The sequence below is a fragment of the Carettochelys insculpta genome, chromosome 5 (genome assembly GCF_033958435.1).
Source record: "Carettochelys insculpta isolate YL-2023 chromosome 5, ASM3395843v1, whole genome shotgun sequence".
NCBI lineage: Eukaryota > Metazoa > Chordata > Testudines > Carettochelyidae > Carettochelys > Carettochelys insculpta.
The window spans coordinates 46,038,164-46,060,742 of record NC_134141.1 but is presented as its reverse complement, the minus strand read 5'-3'; the positions used below and the strand labels follow the sequence as shown (position 1 = coordinate 46,060,742).

At 40.5% G+C, this 22,579-nt stretch overlaps 1 protein-coding gene across 2 annotated transcripts in view; it reads right to left on the bottom strand.

The window, feature by feature from the left end:
* Positions 1-442: 442 nt before the first annotated feature.
* PRRC1 (proline rich coiled-coil 1) overlaps positions 443-22,579 on the bottom strand; it is a 40,275-nt gene continuing 18,138 nt past the window's right edge. For both annotated transcript variants that reach the window (XM_074995037.1, XM_074995036.1), the window contains exons 4-9: positions 20,031-20,194; positions 15,162-15,264; positions 9,357-9,520; positions 7,806-7,909; positions 4,092-4,194; positions 443-1,926 (exon numbers count right to left, since the gene is read on the bottom strand). In XM_074995037.1, the coding sequence (XP_074851138.1) occupies positions 1,717-1,926; positions 4,092-4,194; positions 7,806-7,909; positions 9,357-9,520; positions 15,162-15,264; positions 20,031-20,194 (848 nt within the window). In that variant the 3' untranslated portion in view covers positions 443-1,716. The remainder of the gene's footprint in view (positions 1,927-4,091; positions 4,195-7,805; positions 7,910-9,356; positions 9,521-15,161; positions 15,265-20,030; positions 20,195-22,579) is intronic.

Below are 22,579 nucleotides of genomic sequence, written 5' to 3'. Positions count from 1 at the left end.
GAAGTGCTTTTCATCTTCTAACACCATCTCAGATTTTTTATTTACTTTTACAATTTGCTTACTTTCAAAAGCTTCATGAGGAGGGAAGAGATCACTAACTCCACATGAAAAGCATTTATAGATACTTCTGTGGTCTCTATGTCCATTTTATCCAAGACTCACTTTGAAGCTATTTTTGGGGAAGAGATCAAATATTCTAAATTTGAGAAAGAGGACATGATGATGAAATGTCTTGAGACACATAAAACAAAGAAAATAAATAGCTTGTTGTTCATGCCCACTTCTCTCACTTATTTTGAGCTCTTTGACCAAAAATATTGAAGTAGTTGTATTTTTCTATTTTCAGACAAACTACTCTGTGTCACTGTGTGTGTGTCTACACACACACAAATGTGTGAGAGACAGTAAAAATTACTCATTCAGACAAACTATTAGAAAAATCTTTAAAGATACAATTCTCTAGGAAAAAGTGTTTATTTAATTTTAATTTACATTGAGCCAATTACGGCAAAATATATTACTTGGAAAAACGGACAGGTTTTCATTGGGTACAAATATAAGTTGGCTAGAGAGTATGTGACATAAAAATGTCCTTTGACAGCATCTACAAATGATAAAGGCAGAGCAGTTCAAGCTGAAAAGCTAGTGTTTAAGGCAAACAAAGAATTCAGTGTTTGTTTTTAACACAAACTTATTATCAAGACATCCTCTTACAACAACTTCTGTATTTCTGAATAAAGGTTTAGGGTTAGCTTGGAGCATAGATGTTGGATATCTTAAATCACGAAGAACAAATATTAAAGAAACAGTGAACTAATGACATCTATGACACCATGCAGAATTCTGTTCCTGCTTTGGAAAATACAGAATTATAGCACAAACAATATGAATATCACAGTTTACTACAGTAACTTGTTGTGAATGAAAACTGATAAAGAAAATTACATAAAAGGTTGTGTTATGTAACCCAGACAGATAAATGCCGGAGTAAGCAAACCTGTGTTATCCTGAGTTGCTGGCACATTTTCACGTGTATGAAGTGTTTGATTCATTGATTTCCAGAGGTGTTGGCTTGGACCATGCATCAGAAAAAGGATTTTAAAAAAAAACAGTATGGAAGATGAGTATTCAAAGTTATTTTGGCCCACACCTTGGAGCATGGACTTATGGCATCACTCAGCTATTCATTTTTAAGATGCTTTGGAACTACTCAGCTGAGATCATGTACATAGGGTCAACTCTATAAAGTTCTAAGTACTTCCAAAAGTTAGGTATCTAGAAAACAGAGGGTTTGCCTCAACTGAAATTTAAAAGATAATATTTGTACCTCCAACCCCTTTAAAAAAAAGTTATACTTGAGTAAATAATATTAAGTGTTTCAGCAAATACTTAAGCGTCTGAAATGAAAATGAATTTCACTTTACAAATTTTAATGCTATTTGGCCCTGCTATAAACATATCTGTTTGCATCTAATTCTCTTTTTATTAATTATACTGGATGTCATTTGATTATTAAAAATTGGAGCTCCTCATTTCCCTTATTTGAATGGTACCTTCATTTTAAAAAAAAATAAAAAAAAATTATAATCTGTAGACAGATTACAAAATTATGCTGCATTCATAGAGGACTTGAACATTAGCAGAAGCTGTAATCTTTTCCTTCATAATAAGCTGAAGAAAAAACAGTACTCCTTAGTGTGATGAGCCAAGCTTCTTTCAAATGTTCCTGGGTGGTAAATGTTGTTTGTACATTCCTGCTAAAGCTTTGGCTGCACTGTAGATCATCTGTCGACGGGACATACCAGTGAATGCCATATGCCAATCAGTCCTGTTGATATTCACTGAATTCTTTTCCAGCACTTCGCCAACTGTCACCAAAAGGCCCGACCATCTTAAATTGTAGTCCTGAGGAGTGAGACTCTGAGCCTGTGTAATAATTTGAAGAAAGGTTATTAAATAAATGAGACAAAGGGTCTGATTTTAATACCCGTACTCCCCTGGGTTAGTACTTTATTTAGTCGGTATTCTCAATAATTTTAGTAATACTCTCTGAATATAGAGAAGGGGTTTCAGAATCTGACCATAAAAGTTTGTCCCACAATAACTGGTTACCTGTGCACACAAAGAGATGTGATCAATAAAATTACTTATTTTATATACATATGTATATATAAAATTTTCATCTTCAATGGGCTTTAAAAATTATAATCCTTACAACCACTCTGAGAAACAAGCAAGTATCCCACCTCAATCTGGAAAGTAAACCAGAGACTCCAAGGGTGTGTCTACACTTCCATTCCTCTTTTGAAAGAGGTATGCAAGTTGAAAATGCAAATGAGGTATAAATTTGCATATTTACACCTCATTTGCATATTCTAAATTGGAAAGAGATTTTTTTCAAAAGAAGAAAGCCAGTGTAGATGCTGTTCTTTCGAAAGTAAACCCATCTTCAAAAGAATCCTTCTTCCCTTTATTTAATGGGAAGAAGGATTCTTTCGACGGTGGGGTTTACCTTCGCAAGAGCAGCACATACGCTGGCTTTCTTCTTTCAAAAGAAGCTCTTTCGAAATTAGGATATGCAAATAAGGTGTCAAGTATGCAAATATATGCCTCATTTGTATTTTTGATTTACCTCATTTGCATACATCTTTCAAAAGAGGAATGCAAGCGTAGACACACCCCAAGTGATTTGCCCACAACCAAAGGGAATCCATGCCAGAACCGGATGTCAATGCCTTAGATTGCCAGACCATACCAATTTCATTCAAATTATAAACGAGTCATATTCTCAGGTCCTTGCTACAACCACATTCTCACTGACTCAATAGCTGTGTCTACACTACAAAAATAACTTCAAAGTTTCTTACTTCCACGTAAGCAACTTCGAAGTAGAGCATCTACACATACCCAGTTTCGAAGTTAAACTTCGAAGTGGGGCACTACTCTATTCCTGGGAATGGAGTAAGGACTTTGAAGTTGGGCTCCCTACTTTGAAGTTAGCTTCAAAGTAAGGGAAAATGTGTGTAGACTCTCTGCTGGCTACTTCAATGTAGTGCCTAAATTCGAAGTTAGTTCCCAGTGTAGACGCACCCATGAGATCCAGTAAGTGCACTGTGTACGTACATTGCTATACCCATATTGTGTGCGCCACCCTCATTATGTCATTGTTCTGCAGAAGCCATACACCATAAGATGACTAAAACGCACATATATTTGCTAGAGTGTAGCCACATTGTGCCTTCATATTGTCACGGGCATTAACAAAAGTATTCAGCAAGCAGTTTGTTTCACTGCAAGACTAAAGTTTCCTTTCCAGAGAATTAAACTATAAGCAAAAAACTTGTTTAATATGGGAACACCTAATTCTGACAGATGGTCATATGTGAAGAAAAACAGTCCCCAATGGCTGAGCCACCTGTAACCATAGGAAGCTCACAGCCACCACTCCTAAGAAAAGGCAGCACAGCATGTTCATGGTCAGGTACTCCCTTCTCTCCACTTCAAAAATTCCCTCTCTTTATAGGAGTTCCTCAGCCCAAAGAGAAAAGATCACAGCCTGAAGCCTGTAAGGTGACAAGCTCAGATCAAAGAATCTATTTATGAAGGGTTTTAACCCATATGCACATTTGAATATGAGAAATGACAGGGCAGTTGTTTATTTTAATTTTCTCCATCGTGGCTGTTGATATTGAGTCTTGGAATTGTTTGTTTGCTGCCAATTGTTGGTAGTTTAAACAACATTTATGAACTCATTTTCAGTCATTAAAGTTTGCCTTAAAGTCTCATGTGATAGCAACATATTTTAAAAATGAAAATCTAAATGAAGTCTAAGTCAACATGTTAAAACGTTAACATTTGTGTGTGCAAACAATTTGCATTTACACTGGTCATCTCAACCAAACCTCTCATATGGCTTGTCTATTAATGGAAACTCAGTACTCCTGTGGAGACAGTAAAGCAAGCTAAGGAACAGGGTGTCCCTTAGTAAAGGTGATACTGAATCAGTGTCAGTGATGAGATTAGAACTCACGAGTCCTGACTCCTGCTGCTGAGCCACAAAATCCACCCTCTGAATAAAGAGAAAACCTCACCTGCTGAATGTATTCCAAAGGCACTGGTGTAGCTTGAGTGAAAGTTTCTAGATGAATCCCATGGACTGGATCTTCAACAATCAGACATCCTATGTCAAACCACCTGCAATGACACACAAGTTATCCAAAGCTTTACATAGTAAAGCACAGTCAACCAATGATGCAGCTCTAGCAGGGTTAGATTACAAGACATCAGAAGGTATCACATTATTTGTAATTAATTTTAGGGGTGCATATTTTACAACTAGGTATCATAAGACATGATTCTATTACAGCAGTCCCTCAATTTGCGTGGAAATTATGTTCCTTGGAAACCAGGAGTAACTCAAAATTCATGCAAGTTGAGTGGGAGCAGGGCCACCAGCTCAGCCCCAGCTGCTGTTGTCGCAACAGGGGTGCAGGCAATCCCCCTGTGAAGGGGAAAGGGAGCTGGTGGAGCACTTTGCTCTGCCAGCTCTCTTCCCCCTTCACAGGGGGTATCTCCTCCCCACACCCCCGTTGGCGGCTCGGCTCCCTGCGGCCGGAGCGGCTGCTGAGGTCCCCCTCTAATCGTGCTAACACCAGATATGTGCAGGTCGAATTTGTGTATCTTGGGGGTTTACTGTATATAAACATGAAATTTATAATTCAAAGAAGAATAAACAAGAGGTGCACCAATGGGATACTTATATTCTTATAACATATCTATCCTATTACAGTTTTTACACCATTTTCGTAAAATTAGTTTTATTATTAAGGCAGCCTTCTCAAACAAAAATTATGCTCCCGTTCAAGCCCCTGAGAAAACCTAATTTCTGTAGAAACAATGGTACAGCTGTTTAAATTCAAAGCCATTATTGGAGTATCTTAGTTAAATAACGATATTGAAGTCAAAATAGCAATTAAATGTCTTTCTGAAAAGACAAACATGCTCCAGAAGAATATTCTGGAACACGAGTTAGGATATTTCACTGGCCAGACTAGTACATATCTAATTCTTTTCTACCAGATGAAAAAGTGGGCATGAGTCACGCAAAATAAAGCTGAGATATCATTCCTACTGCATCTTAATTACTTCACTTGATTGGGTTCACAATTAAGAGGTGCCATCTCAGACATCAGTAGCATAGAAACAGAACTGGGAGATGCTGACCCAGTTTTAGAAAGGGAAAAAGACTTTTATGGTATTGTGATGATCTTTATATAGGCATGGGAGGATACTGCTGTGAATTGTAGAAGAGTCAGGAAGACTGATTGCAGGAATTGATGATTGTACCACATTTGTTTCATGCAAAAAGTAAGATTTAGCAAAGCCTGGAAGGAACCAGCACTTTACTGCCACCTGCTCCTTCATTAGGTTTCCTGGTTGAAGAGCAAGAAGGCAGAGGAAGGACCGCCTTTCTTTTGATGAGTAAGGCTTATGCTTAGCTGGGAGCAGCACTGAGCTGAAAGGAAAATACAGAGGCAAAAACACCCATCACATTTGGCAGCCCCCTCTGCATTTATAACAGTAAACAATAAATAATGAACAAATAACAAACAAACAAACAGTGGATCTCTGGGCTCTAGATAGTTCACCTTAGTCTTCCTTTTTGGGGGGAGTTCTCTTTTATGGCAGAGGTTGTGGAAAAGAAGTATTGCTCATACACCTGTCTGCAGCACACCACAGACAGACAGACACCTCTGATGCGTTGTAATGGACATACGTCTCAAAAGACATCTAATGTGACTGCCAGCATAAAGAGGTCCATAATTTTCATTCCTTTCCTGAGTTCAGCAAGGTGCCAAAATGAGTTAAACTGCCAAATCCTCTAGTTTAAATATCATTTATTTCCATCGTAAAGAGATCTTCAATGGTTCCTGTTTCATCAAGCCTTAAACATGCTGAGTAGTTTTGTGGTAGTGCAGTATTAATGATAATTTTAGTTATAATGACATGCCAAATAGAAATGCTAATTGGACCTGTAAGTGTGGAAAACCACGTCCCATTCAAATCAATGGCAACAGTATTGGATCAGCACAGCAACTCTACTTTTACAGATGATATAATTATCACTGAAGAAGATGAAGAGAAACTAACGAGAACAGTGCAAGTGTTAAAGGAGGAAGGGAAGCAGTACAGACTGATTACAAACGTCGATAAAACAAAAACAATGGTACTTGGAGATAAGGAAATAGGAAGGAAGATCAGTTTAGATGGGATCGAACTGGAGAGGGTTCACATATCTGGGAAGCAACATAACATACGATATAGACTGTACGAAGGAAATAGCAACTAGAATAGTGAAAGCAAGAACAATTTTGAAGGGGATGAACAAGACCTGGAAAAGCAAAGCAATTAGGTTAGGAACAAAGCTGAGCATCTTGAAAATGTGTGTATTCAGCAGCCTGTTGTACGAACAGGTGATAACAAAATATTTGAAGAGTAGGATATTGGCATTCGAGAGGAGTTGTTATAGAAAGATCCTGAGAATAGGATACATGCAGAAGGTCACCAATAAGGAATTATATAGGAAGATACAGCCAAAAGAGAACCTACTGCAGAAGGTTATACAATGCAAGTTACAGCTGTTCAGGCACATCTTCAGAATGAACAATAAAAAAAATTGAGACCCTCGTATTCAGCATAATGGACAATTTGAATAGGAGAGGCAGACTCTACAGAGAATGGGTACATTATATAGTAGATTGGTGCAGAGCTAGTCTACAGAAACTAAGCCACTCCACATTGGACAGGGAAAGATGGAAGGAAGTAGTGAGGGAGGCACTGGACACCAACAGGCACTGAGCCCATAGTGGATGATGACGATGAACACCATATGCCATACCAAAAAAAAAAAAAAAAAAAAAAATTAAGAACTCCTAAAAAAAGGAGATAATCTTTTGGGGTGGACATCCTTTTGTCACCCCTTCATGGTGACATTTTCTATAAGAAAGTATCTTTCCATCTAGTCTGATTTAGACAAACAGACTAATACACTTGATTATTCTGCTTACTTTTAAAATCTAAGTTCCATGTTCTAAGGTAATTTTGAAAAAACGTAATTGAATGGAGCAATGCAGGTTCAAAAAATAAGCAAATCAAAGCCCAGCACATCAGCAACAAAGTGGAAGATTTTAAAAATATAGGGTTCCCCCCCCCCAAAAATAATCATATAAGGCTAACAAGAACCGGGCACAAATGCATATCAGATTGTATTACAAAACTCATTACTGCAAAAATTGTCAGCTCTGTCTTTTCTCAGGAAAATAGTTTGTTTAGAAAACAAATTCATGTGAACTCTAAAACAAGTGTTACAAATGCTAAGAGCAGAGCTGGGAAATATTTTGTGTGAACAGTAACCTGATCAGACTTTAGAATACAATGCATTAGTAGATGCATAATGTTACATTACTGCCCTGTATACTCTCCAAATCTGTTGTCATTTCAGAAGAAAACGAGAAGCCAACTCTCACTTAAGTGTGTCTCACTTTTCCGCAGATATAAATGTAGCTGTGGCATGTTTTTCAACTTTGCATCTCACAAACCTGACAGAATTTAGTTATTAAACTTAAGATTTTTTGGGCAAGAAGCAGAACAATTACATCAAAGCAAAGCCTGCCAAGGCAATACCATATGCTGACAGATTTTCTCCTTTCATCTTCCAAGCAGAATACTGCTAACAACTCTTAAGGGTGAACTTGGACCCAATACAGAAGGACTTTTCTACCAAGGAATACATTTAAGCTTCTCACTTGTCAGGAAGCAATTCTGCAATGAAATTTTCTACAGATACAGCAGGCTGTTTCTCATGTATCACTCCAGACCGACGCAAGCTGTCTATCCTTTCTTGAGCTCCCTAGAAGACAACATAAATTGTCAAACAATATTCTCTCGGTCATAAATACACCATGAAACTGATAGAAGAATGCAACTTTTACCATTAAGATACACCACAGATACTGTTCAAAAAACTTTGGTGTTGCATAATAATTAAAGCTGTAAAGTAAAAAATGTTTCCTTTAGAATCCCACAAATTATAGAAACTGATAAAATCTTGACAGTTTCAAATCTGCTTTAGTTCACTACTGATCAAATTATGGATTTCTATACAAAATAACTAGCTTTATATTGAAAGACATTTAAGATGTGCTTACTTTAATGATGCTAAGTTTCACCATAGTTAAATACTGTAAATGTTTATTACGCTCATCTACATTCTCTAGCATTATGTTCTGGCTGTTTAATAACCTAATTGTGTCAAAACTTTATCAACTTTGTAATGTCTTAAGAGACTCTCCTTTAAAACTATTAAGTTATTTAAAATTGTACTGTTTAGACTGGGTAAAAAAAGGATATACTTTGAAACTTCTATAATCTGACAGAATATGATTATGTACATTTGCAGTCAGTGTACATGTAGAAAGTTGACTAAATATTTATGCTCCTTAGCTAAATTTGCAACAGACTCAAACACTTGAGACCATATCACAGTGAATGGCTTGGCATACATCACATCTATGCACAAAAACAGTAGTGCTGTCAGAAGTGCTAATAAGAAAGCTTCCCCATTTAACTTTTCCAGGGCGATATACAGGTATTTTAGAGGATGGGATTGTTCTAGGTCAGCGGTTCCCAACCTTTTCAGTAACATGGCACACTTCGATGAGACAAAGGATTCCACAGCACAATCATTTTTTTCAGTCAAAATCGATTGCTCATAAAGCTCACCTTTACTTACGTTTACTACAGTTATGGTCTTCGTAGAGAGATTTTCAACACACTAGTGCATACAACAAGCTAAACAAGGATCATATGGGATGTTGAGTAATCTTGTAACTGCTCAAACAGCAGTTATTCGATTACTCACAGGGGTCAGGGGGGTTGAGAAAAGGCTCCACTCCCCACCAGCCTGTTGGAGCCAGGACATGGAATTTAAATCATGTCCCATCTCCAACAGGCTCCTGCCCTATCGCTGTCCAGGCCTTGGCGCAGCAGGGAGGTGGGGCAGGCTCCCACCCCATTACACCGGGAGGCAAGTGAAATGCTGCTTCCTGGTGCAAAACGGGCTCCTGTGGGGTCAGCATTTCCCTTTCTGGAGGCTCTGCAAAGAGCCATGATGAGGGGAAACTGATGAAATTTCATGGCACACTTGGGACAGTCTTTGTGGTGCACAGGTGTGTCATGGTACAGCAGCTGACAACCACTGATCTAAGCAAATTGCTTCACTCAAGATCACAGGTATCAGAACTTTTCAGTACAGAACTTTCATTCTGTACAGTACAGAACTGCCATTAAACTCTTACTTTTAATCCAGCTGCATAGCCCACAGGTTGTGGTGCAATGTTAGACAGTCCAGCTTCTCCTGTAACTGTGGCCATTCCAAAGACTTCTTGGAAAGCATCTCGGATGGCAGCAACTTTTACTTCTTTATTGGAGGTAACCACTATGTCCAATTCTCCTCCAGATTCTACAAAGACAAAACATTTTAATAAAACCTAATTCAAAACCTTCTCACATCTCAGAGTAGGCCTTGATAAAAATCAGAAGAGCTCCTTCCCTGTCCATGTATCGTGCACCACACTATCCAGCAGTACATGCCAAGCTGAGTTTCCTGTAATGGGTACTGGAAACAGGAGGGTTGACTGGAAGGAAAATTTCCTCTCACCACGTCTTTTGTGAAGTTACCTTTACATAAGAAATCTTGTGTCCAACCTCTCTCCTGAAGAGAGGTTTAAGAGCTTAGGGTACCCCACAGGAAGACGTCCAAGTATATCTTCTTGGACAAGGGTTTTTGCCCCCTCCTCACTCAGTGGTGGCAGTGAAACTACCCCCAGGGCCACAGGGATTCTGTGACCCTGGGACCTTTTACAGGAAAGCCTGTTTACAAGCAAAGTATTTAAGTCTCTGTGGGGCCCAACTTTCTGCACTCAAAGTGTGGAGTGCAGGCAGTCATTGACAGTAACACGTGAGCTAGATACCGCAGCCTGTCAAACCACAGCTATCAGGACTGAGGGACACACTCAGAAATGTATCTGTTTGGGAAGGAAAGAGATTGATCCCCAACATTATATTGACTGAATTCAACAGATGTTTTGCCCTTAACTTTATTAAGAGTAGGTCTCAGCCCTGGATTTCTGATCATTATTTTTCTGTAATGAGCACGTGGTCACTCATCACATATGCCATACAATGGAACAATACAGAAATAAAAGGCTCAAAAAACCTATGTCAAATTTGAGGTTTTTAACCACAAATTTGGAAATTCAGAGTTAGGATTGGAATGTCAAGTATAGCTCTCTAATGTTCAGAATACAGAGACTTTCATTACATGATTACAAAACTAGTAATACATACTTCACATAAGAAGAGGTGATAGAGCCACTAGTAATAAAGCTTGCTGAACACTTTCCATAAGACGACCCCATTTTCAGTGGCTGACAATTTGGCTAAACTTCAGACTAAAATATTCCATGCCAGGTACCTTAAACTAAATTATTTTCAGAATTTATCAGTTAAAATGGCTCTGCTCTTTCCAATGGTGCTGCTCTCTCAAAGAATGAGATAAGGTGAAATATACTGTTAACAAATTGTTAAAAAATTCTTACAACTTTTCTGTGGAATAACTAACATCCCCCAGATTTGGAGGAAGGATTCAAAGTTCTGCAAAAACGTGGGAAGTCACCCCACTACCAGGGATGAGCTTTTCGCAGTTTTCATGACAACAAGAAGTTTGCGAGTTTATGTCCTGATCATGGGACATACAGGGTTCCTCAAACACAAAAAAACTGGTAGTATATGTAAGAGTTCATGTTCCAAGAACATCCTTCCCCTTTGACACAATTTGATAAAACTAAGTCCATGACACGGGCAATATGGGCAAGTTCATTTGGCTAACTGAACCTTAAGTTTCCAAGTTTGTTCGTGCATTTTGCTGACTACCACATTAAAGCTGTGTCTACACTATAATAATAACTTCAAAGTTGCTTACTTCAAAGGAAGCAACTTCGAAGTTGAGTGTCTACACACCCCCTACTTTGAAGTTACACTTCGAAGTAGGGCACTACTCCATTCCTGGGAATGGAGTAAGGACTTCGAAGTAAGGGAAAGTGTGTGTAGACACTCTGCTGGCTACTTCGTAGTTGCGCCTAACTTCGAAGTTAGTTTGTAGTGTAGACACACCCAACCTAGAGTGATAAGATCCTATGAAAGGGGAGAGTTAAGACTGCAGTGGAAACCTTAACTCTAATTTTTTTGACTAAATATATAATCAATATTTACTAGAGCTTTGGGGTTCCCTGCCCTCAAAGCCATTCTCTCTATGGCTGGTTGGCCTTATGAGTGATTACATACCATACACACAGTAACTCCTACATTTTAAGCAGCTAAGCCTTTGTCATTTAAATGTGAGGCTCTCAGTACTACTGAACAATTATCTTTAAGTATTTTAGCCATAATAAGACAAAGTCCATAGGTTTGCATCCACTCCACAGCACCACCTTGGTTCCTTCAGCTTTCCAGGTGAATTGGGGTGAAAGAGCTCTCATATTCCGTATACCTCCAAAGTGTTGACCACCATGCAATATCTCTGATGTTCTGCTGTCAATGATTCTCACACTGCAATGCAAATACCGCATTTTTCTTCTCAGCCCACTCACAATACTCAGTCGTGTTTCAGAACTAGTTGGACTGCTTTAAAGTTTAACTTTGAAACAACTCCCAAGTCAGCTATGAGTAAAGATCTCAAATCAGTTCCTTAAATAAAATATAAACATTTACTAATCCAGAAAAGCTACAGGTCTGTAGGAGAGGAAAAACATTCAATGTTTAGTGTTACCTCTTCATGCCTCTACAAACACTTAAATTGTGTTTTGTGACCTTTTAGTGACTTTCATTTCTCACTTTCTGGTATCAGAGCTATGCCGGATGATATTTAAGTACCCCATTAGGGTAGATTTTACCACAAGAAGCTGAAAGTGGCTATACAAATGCAAACGCTTCAGCAAAAACACAACACATTTCAATAGAAGATTCACAAACAATTCCGCTAACCTTAAATAAATATCTTAAAACATTTTTTTCAAAATATATATGTGGCACAGAGGAGAATTTTGGTTTTTTTCATATTAGAAGTGTGTCACTAGTGAAATTCTCTCAAACTTAGTTAACTAAGTCCAATGGACTTCAAAACACAAAGATGCCGTTTGATAGCACAAACAAATCACTAGCCAGGTGATTACTCCTTGGTTATTAGCATATCTATTGAATTGTCCTACTGAAGGGACAAAAACTCCAATGCACTTGAGGCATGCAAAAGTGTTTTAGCACTACGACATCATATAATATTTCTTCCCAGTCAGCCATGAATAATCCTGTAATTCAAACATTTTTAAGGCTGCTTCTACTACACGTGCTCCCTCCCGTCAGAGGTGGCATGGTAATAAGGCAATTTGGAGAAGGCTAATGAGGCACTAACGTGCATATTCAGCACCGCATTAGCATAATGGCAGTCAGGCAAATTTCGAAGTGCAGACTTCGAATTGCAGATTGACAGTGTAGATGCGGGCAGCTTCGAAATAAGCGCCCCACTTAGACATTCCCCAAAACTATGCACATTATGTATCAATGCACATTAGCGCCTCATTAGCCTGCTTCAAATTGCCTCATTACGATGCCCCCTCCAATGGGAGGGAGCGAGTATAGATGCAGCCTAAGTTGATAAACGCCCTAAGAATCCAAGATGCTGACTGTGTTTCACTCTGAAATCTAGGATATTTGTTGAACTAGCATGAAGCAATGAAAACAACTACAAGCAAGGCTGAAAGCTCTCTGCCCACCATATCATCACGTTCACTCATAACTGAGATTTTTGAATTTATTCTCAAATCAAAAGGCTTGGGGTGGGGGTGGGGGGGGCTGGATCTCACCCCCAGGCCTTATTCTGCCCACCCTGATATATGCCATGCAAAGACTTACATCGTTGTGCCAGAGGTAACTCAACATATCACTATTCTTACTCTACACCTAACTTGCATGCAACAGTTTCATTAGTTGTATGAAGTAGTCTGCAGGCATGGTAAATTACTTGACCCAAATGCCATGCCAGTGGGCAGGCACAGACCGTCAATTATTAAATAAGATTCCAAAGCTCTTCCTTTTCACTTCCCTGAGTTTTTGTGTTTTCATGTGTGTCTGTGCAGACAAATACAGATGACAAACTATTACTGTGGCCCCTTTTCAACTCGAGACACAGCGATTAGCAGTGGCAGTGAGGATTTATGGGCAGCATTTGAGTCTGCAGCTTCTCTCATGGCTTATCCATCCAATATTGGATTTACACAGTCAATTGCAATAACTGCACGCCAGTCGGAGGGTTTTTCCTTCTAAGACGAAGTTCTTTTGCGTGGCTTGCACACATACTATTGAAGGATAATGTGCCCTGTTGCAGCAATCGTTGCCAGGTATTTCAATCTGATTATGTAGATTCCCAGGATTTTGGATTGATATTGAATTTTTTCATAGCATTTTTGCATGTGTTCCTGAATCTTAGCTTTGATCTTCCTCTTGTTCTCAACCCACATGACACTTCACTGAAGGAGATTTCTTTGGGAAGATGTTTGTAACCCATTCTTCTCACGTACCAAGCCATTGTAGTCTTCTGGTGTTGAGGATCACTCTGAGGTGGGGTATGCCAGATCTTGATAGGACATCTGCATTTGAAGCTTTATCTTACCAGTTGATGCTCATAATTCTGCAGAGGCAGCTGACTGAGAACTGTGCCATAAAAAGACATCTGCAGGTGCACAGATAACTGCTCACCCTCAAATGGTTAAAGACACCATGAGCAATCTTTCAGAACATACTGTGCAGATGTAATAAGCTATATATCAGAAGTCCAACCAACAGTGGTATGAGCAGTGCGGTCTAATGGATGAAACAATGGTGGCTTATCACTTGGACCACACTATAGGCTTGTACTCCATTTCCACCTTAGCCTCAAACCTGTGTCAAGTCACTTTACACACACCTGTGCCTCTGTTTCACCTCCCATTCTTGTCTGTTCTACCTACTAGTGCAGGGACGAACACGGCTACCCCTCTGATACTTAGTGCAGGGACTGTCTCTTACTGTGTGTTTATGCCACATCAAACACAATGGGTCAACAAAGAGAGACAGGCCCTGTATTAAAGAACTTATGGTCTAAAGAATGGGAGAGAGGGATAACACCCAAGCAGAACATTAAAGCGCAGAAAATTTAAGGCTACACCCACACTGTGAGCTGGGGTGTGACTCCCCTGCTTGCCTAAATATGCTCACCTTAGCTCTAATTGAGCTATCCTAAGCATAAATAGCAATGCACATGTGGTAACATGGGTAGTAGCAGCAGACACACAGCTGAGCACAACTCATCCAATGAACAGTGGATATGTACTTCAAATGGTTCAGCCATGCACCCATCGCTAGCACCTAAGCTACCACAGCTATACTTTTATTTGTGCTCACACTAGTTTGACAACAGCTAACATATGTATGTGTACACAAGCAGGGGAATCACACTCTTGGCTCATTGTGTACATATAGCTGTGTAACTTGCTGAAGATCACAAAAAGATTGTGGCAATGTGGAGAACAAAGCCCAGGTTCCCTGAACTTCAGCACAATGCTTTACCAGACTATCCTGACATAATATTCAATTAACCCAAAGGGGGCAGAATGGGTCTTTATACAACTTTTCAACAAGTGTGTACCTTTCGAGATTATGGCACCTTTCACTAGTCCAATTAGAAAGATTTCAACCCCAAGTTTAATTGAGGAATTCACAAATTGAAGCAAAACAGGGTATAGAATAATAGTAGCATTCCAACTGTACAGGCTCCATCACTACTTTACCACTAAGTATCTGAGTTATGTACCTTGAATCATAACTCAGTGTGAACTAAAACAACCTTATGTACAAAATTTTATATACACGCTCCAGTACTCCTTTAAATTATCAGTTTCATTGTAAACCTGTACACTACTGTGTTCTAAGAGTGTAAGATCTACCATACAATTACAAGTTATGTATGAATCACACGTCATACTCCATGGAAGTATGCCTCAAGTACTTACTAATATAAGGAGCCATGCCAGGATCCAGCGTGGTGATCATGGACTCTACTGAATGTTTTGTTTTATCAAGCACTGACTTTACCATAGGATTTCCAGCTACACCCTACAAAAAAAAAAAAAAAAAAAATAAGTACATAAACATTGTATATCGAGTTTATTCACACACATTGTCTTTTTCTTAAACCTCACACTGGAAACAAACCTAAACAACAAATGGCTTCAGATTTTCCATTCAAAAAAAGTTAGGAAATTCTACAGACACCAAGGGAAAATAAATTCACACTTTTAGACATTATGCACTGTTCATCTCAGGGCAGAAACCAGGCTGAAGTTTAAAATTCAGTTTGAGGCTTTGTAAAACTAAGGCAATCATTTGTGCCATTACAATTTTAGATTTGCATTTACACACACAATGCTTTTTAAAATGCCTACATGCTGAATAAATGCTTTTTGACATATGATTGGTGGTGCATCTTAGTTAAATTTTAAACAAATACTACAGTAAACTCCTTCATATCCAGCAGACCCAGAATAGGGAGGTTGCCAAATAATCAAATACTCTGGATAATAGAGAGTTATACCTAGCAATGCATTACACTAAAGAGAAAGAAGTTTAGCTATTAAGAAACGAATAAAAATGTATGCAGAGTACTTTATTTACCAACAGTAGTACTGTACTCGGTAAATGCTCATCCTGTATTTATTTCTATTTACTTTCACTACACTGTACTTATGGAAAATGTAACTAAAATGTACTTACTGTTGAAATGTCGGTTATATGAGAGTTTCGGATGATATACAGTAAACTCTTTAGTGTTTGGCAGTCTATGAAAAAAAACTAAATATTGAAAATTAAAGGTCCAAAACGAAGTTCTTAAATTTAATGGGACCATCCCTGTGCTTGAAGATAAGCATGTACATAATTGGTCTCAGAACTGAAGGCTGACTATTTATTTTAGGGCCATGAAATCTTTGTTATTTCAAACTGAGTATTTTCTGTTTTATAATGAAACTTTTTTGACCAGTGGTGTGCAACCTGCAGCCCACAGGAGTTCCATGTGTGGCCTGAGACATTTTGTTTACCACAGCACACCTGAAGGGTTGCCAGATTCTTCTGGTTTTCATTTGTATAGTTTTTTGGTTTTCTTTTTTTTTTGGTACCAGTAATACCAAAGTAATGCACACTTAAAGCAAGGGCATGTAACGTGAGGTGCATGCTGATTGCACACAATATTGACTGTGGGAGTTGCATGTGTTCCCTATGCATCAAAAGTACTGCTTTGGTTCAATCACCACACTCCACAAATTCAAGGCAGGCAAGAACAGTTAAAAAAATACACTATTTTGGGAGACTCTCTTGGTTATGACAATTTTGCAGTCCACTGAAATGAAGGACCATTTCCGCAGCCACTCATGAGCATAGCGGGCTCATCAGTGATTTGGACTTTCATTTGAAGCTACTGTATACTTTAAACACATACACCAGATACAGTTCTTAGATTTCTAGGCTGAATTTAGCCTCTTACAGTTAGCATTTTCAAAAACAGACTTCATATTGCAAATCCTGTGGAAAGAGGATACTCTGATCAAAGCATTTCAAGCTTTTTTGAAACACAGAAATCCAACACCTCAAAAAGCATTTTAAGTTGGTCAGGTTATTTTGCTTATCAATTTTGTGTTGGAGTTTATGGTCTTGCAGTGCATTAAGGATATTAAATGAGGCCCTGAAAATGCCCATCTGTGCCCAAACAAGTCAAGTATGAAATTTTGACTGACTAATTTCAGATCTCAATGGGCATGCAGGGAGGTGTGTGAGAAGGGACTGAACAATTAAACTAAGAAACAAGCAATACAACCATTTAAGAATATAAATTAAGTAAAAAAATACATGCAAAGCTATAATTTAAGTTTTCTAATCATTCTATGCACTGAGCAGAGACAGTTTTACATTTTTTCTTGGCTAAAAGGCATTTACAGAGATAGAGATAAAGAGACCACACATGCAAGAAGGCATGTGTACGCACATCATATGAATTCTCCTCTTCCATCACAAGGATTTTGGGGTGTCACCACCATATGGATTCTTTTCAACTACAGGCTGTACTTCCTAAAACTGGCACTCTTTGGTCCAGCAACACCCCTTCTCTAGTGTCCCTGACAGACCCCACACTAGGGCAGCTGCACAGGCAGAAGCCCACAACCACCAGCAACCCTGGGAGTGGCTGGCACAAAGGCGGGGGGTGGGTGCAGCTGCACACAGCTAGAGCCAAGCCCCATGGAGCCAAAGCTTTGGCCAGATTCTCCTGGCAACCCCATGGGACCAGGGCAGCCACATACGGTTGGAGCCACATGCCTGGTAGCCTCACAGAGCTGGAACAGCATCCAGGGCTAAAGCCACAGCCAGGGCAGACATGTGTAGCTGCAGCTGAAGTCAGCTTCCCACAGCAGTTCTGCAGGGCCGGAGACAGGGCTGGGACTGGCCATACCAGGCTGGAGCCAGCTTCTCCTGGCAGCCACATGGGGCTGGAACCTCATCCCCGCTGGGCTGCAGTTGGAAATGGTGTCCCCCAGCAGCAGCAGCCTAGGACTGAGCACTCAAACACCACAGAATGGGTGAGTAGCCCAATTATAGGAGGGGCGAGGAGGAATTGGTGAGTTGGGAATGAGTGGGTGAGTTCACAGGAAACTTCCCCGATCCACCAAATTCTCTTGTTTGGGACCAGTTAGCTGCAACCAGGGATGTGCAACCTCAAGTGCAAACTCTTTTCTGACACTAATTCTACTCCATATAAATTAATTACTGAAAGGCTTTATTAACACATACATTAAACAACTCTTCTCTCAGTGACCAAGATCATTACCTTCTTTACCTTTAGTACAACCATCCTGAGACCAGAAGTCCTGGGGTTGTATTTATGCACAAGTTCATAAAACTAACTATGGATGCTTTCATGCCATGTAGTTATACTGTCTGAAACCATTTTAAAAGATAATTCAGAAGGAGAGTTTCTTTTTTACCTTCCTGAAAAGTCCAATGTGATCTATTTTTGCTTAGTTCACCACTAACAAATATTTCTGAACCAACAGAGCTCAAAGTCCTTTATTTGTATATACACATTCCAGATAATAATGGCCAAGTGCCCAGTGTTCCTCTGCCAACATGTTATAGGTGGAATAGTTCTCTACTGCATTCAAACTGAATCCAATTCTTTTTCAATATGAATGCAAATACTGCCCCAAATAAGCGTGAATGCCAGTGTCACCTGACATGAACAGTTTAATCACATTTGATTAGCTTAGTGAATGCACCAGTGAACAATTACCTCAGTAACACTTTGGCTTTTAAAAGTCTGTTTCGACAATTTATTGCATTTTCCCCCAAATTTTAATGCCCACTTTTGCCATTCTGCACATTTACAGGCCTACCATTTTGTTATAGTGAAAGACATCTTACAGACCAGAACATTTTCTTTTAGTGGAAGAGCTGGTTTTTATTTATGTTGTTCACTATGCTTGCAGCATTTTGAGGAAGTGTACAATGCTTAGAAAAGTTACCAAAGTATTTTAAACTGATGTCCTACAAAGCACTTTCCATAAAAATACTGATATTTTCCAGTTCTTGTTGCAAATACAGAACATAAAGCCAACTGATAAACAACAACAATAGCTGCTTCACGTTAACACAAAGTTGATTCTCATTCATCAGGTCACAAGCTATTTTGTGCAGGAACCAGGACTGAACCTTTCCCTCCACCACCATGTGCAGCATTGATAAAGTAACCAAGCACATTAGACTGGAGATCAGGGAGTTTGGTGAGCAAAGACATCTTTGACTATCCTATAAACTGTCACACTGATCACTGTTAGAGCTAGGTATAAGGTTTAATGACCTAATGGTCTGATTAGCTACTGCAAACAAAAAGGTTATTTATCCTACAGTAACTGGTTCTCTGAGCTGTTGTAGTCAGACTAGTTTCTACTGTGAGCGAGCAGGTGCCTCATGTGCACGAGAGCTTTTTTAGACAGCAGTATCAGTCAAGAATGCACATGTACCCTGCATTTCCTTGTGTCCCCAAAGGACGGCTTAAAGGGCCATGATCTTCTGTCAGTTCCTTACAATTCAAAATTGATATTGAATAGTCCAAAAAGACAGACTGAGGACAAGGCATGGGACCCACACTGATTACAACACACCTGTTTTGAGGTACACTGGATGTATTCTTCCACTTTGCCAGTCACTCCGTCTGCGGGAAGTACCCAAGATTAACCATGGGACACACTCATCAATACAGGGTTGTAAGCCTTTGGATTCCCCTGATTTAAGTATACTAACAAAATGCTTGATGGCACAGGTTGCACACTTAAAACATGCAATTTTTGTGTACCCATTCTTGGATAACTGTCTATCACTGCCAGTTCCCATCAGGATACCGCAACAGTTGCGTAATATGTTCTGTCCCTCTTTTCTCAAGCAGGTCTCCAGCTGAACTACTAAAAATAATGTCTTGTACCATTGCAGATAAAAAACATCAAAGGAGCTTTATTAGACTGCTCCAATACCACACTTCAGAGAGGACAGGTTCCAGTCTCTCTTGACCTGCAGCCAAGTCTGATGATGATAGTTTAGCCCGAGTTAAAAACTAGTGGACCAGACAAATGCCAGGCTCTATCTTGTTGTCACAGCCAATAAGAAGAAACTAAGGGAGAGATGCAGCCTTTCCACCCTTAATGCCTTATGGTCTCACATGCATGAAGTACACGTGCACCCTACCTCAGATCCACACTAAACACATACTTGAAGACACTATGCTCCATTTTAGTCTGTTAAAAGACCTTCCCCACAAACGGTAAGAGAAAAAAAATAATTACTTTTATAAATCCCCAGAGGCCCCCAGCAGATGCTTCATTCTGTATGTCAGCCACTCTGGGGTCTTCACGCTCCTCTGGGAAAGTTATTGCAGACCCGCTTCCAGTTCCAGGTACCAGAGAGGATGGGAAAGATGATTGTTGAGAAACAGGATTTGTCAAAACACCTGATAAGCAAAAATAAGCCACATGCACACATTCATATATTTTACCACAATTAATTTACTATAGCAATATTCATTTACTTGCCTTAAAGCAAGAGAGAGGCTAGAAACAAGAAAGCAGAAGCCAGTGCCACATAACCCACATGTATTACCAGCATCTTTAAGAACTAGTGCATTAGAGCACAATTTATGGACTCAAAACCTTATAGTACAATATCACCAAAGAAAGAGAAGTTACTCACCTGTGTAGTAACGATGGTTCTTCGAGATGTGTCCCCGTGGGTGCTCCACAGTAGGCGTCGGGCTCGCCCCGGCGCCGCAGCTCAGAAAATCTTCAGCAGTCTCCATCGGGTCGCGCATGCGCCGATGCGCGTCGGCTCTTCGCGTGCTTACGGTCACGTGCATGATCCGGTCCCCGCCAATTCCTGATCAACCGCTCCGGATGCCCCTGAAAAAACACACAAACAGAGCTCCGAAGTGGGGAGGAACGGGGGGGGTAGTGGAGCACCCACAGGGACACACCTCGAAGAACCATCGTTACTACACAGGTGAGTAACTTCTCTTTCTTCTTCGAGTGGTCCCCGTGGGTGCTCCACAGTAGGTGACTACCCAGCAGTAACCCCCCCCCGAAAAAGGAGGTGGGTACCCGATTTATGCGCAGCTTGCCCGTGAAACGACTGCTGTCGACAGGCGCGTATCCTCATCAAGCATCCTGTGCATGGCGTAGTGCTTGGCAAAGGTGTCATAGGAAGACCACGTCACCGCTCTGCAGATATCTCTCAGCGCGATGCCTTTCAAGAAGGCCGTTGACGCCACCATCGCCCTAGTAGAGTGGGCTCTTGGCGGAACTGGCAGAGGAGTCTTGCAAATCTCGTAACACAGTCTTATGCAAGACACAATGTGATTTGAAATCCTCTGTGAAGATAGAGCTTCTCCTTTTGACTTGGATGCAATGGACACCAGGAGTCTGCCCGTTTTCCAGAAAGGTTTAGTTCTATCGATATAGAAGGCCAGTGCCCTTCTTACGTCAAGTAAGTGCAACCGCACCTCTTCATTTGAGTTGTGAGGCTTAGGATAGAACGAGGGCAGAACTATTGGTTCGTTGATGTGGAAGTCTGAAGAGACCTTCGGAATGAAGGCTGGGTGTAATCGTAAGACCACCGCTTCTTTTGAGAAGATCGTGCAGGGTGGTGTGGACGTTATGGCCGCAAGTTCGCTCACTCTGCGAGCTGACGTGATTGCCAGGAGGAAAGTCGTTTTAATAGTAAGTAGTTGAAGGGGGGACCGTAGCCAATGGTTCGAAGGGCGGTCCCGAGAGGGTGTGTAGAACTAGGTCTAAACTCCATGACAGCAGTATTGGTTTCCGAGGGGGGTACAGATTCACCAACCCCTTTAGGAAACGCGAGACAACAGGATAGGCAAATGTGGTTGATCCATCGTCTTCATGCTGAAACGCTGATATAGCCGCCAGATGCACCTTTATAGAGGATAGTGAAAGTCCGTTTTGTTTGAGATGTAGCAAATAATCCAGAATCGTAGGTATGGTGGTGTCCTGGGGTATTAGTTGCCTGGAGGAACACCATTCGGAAAAACGCAACCATTTGTGCTGATAAGTCTTTCTGGTGGAAGTTCTCTGACTACATTCAAGGACTTGTTGTACTCCCTCTGAGCATGTAGTCTCTAAGGCGCTTAGCCATGGATTAGCCATGCTTGTAGCCGAAGTCTCTTCAGGTGCAGTATTGACCCCCGAGCCTCAGTGAGAATGTCCAGTACGGTTGGTAGGGGAAATGGCCGATGTTGAGCCATGCGCAAGAGCAATGGGAACCACTGTTGCCGGTCCCAGGTTGGGACTATGAGTATCATGTGTGCTTTCTCCCTTCTGGCCTTCTCCAAGACCTTGTGTATAAGTGTCGTGGGAGGGAACGCATAAAGGCGTCCCCCAAAGACTCCTGTCGCATGCCCGCTCTGGAGCAGTATTGGGGACATTTCTTGTTTTCTCGGGTGGCGAACAAGTCGATTCGGGGAAAACCCCATCTGCGGAACACCTGGTGAAGTAGGTCTGAACGGATCTGCCACTCGTGAGTGGGCGCAAAGTGTCTGCTGAGTTGGTCCGCCTTGACGTTGTGGACCCCCGGTAGGTATGAAGCCTTTATGATTATATTGTTGGCAATGCACCAGTTCCAGAGTCGGACCGCCTCCGCACAAAGCGTGCGAGACCTGGCTCCCCCGTCAGTTTATATAAAACGTGGTGGTGCTGTCGGTATTCACGCCGACTATTTTTCCGCACAGATAATTGTGAAAATGCCTGCACGCATTGAACACTGCCCTGAGCTCTAATATGTTTATGTGCAGTGTCTTCTCTGCGGGGGACCATAATCCTTGAGTGGT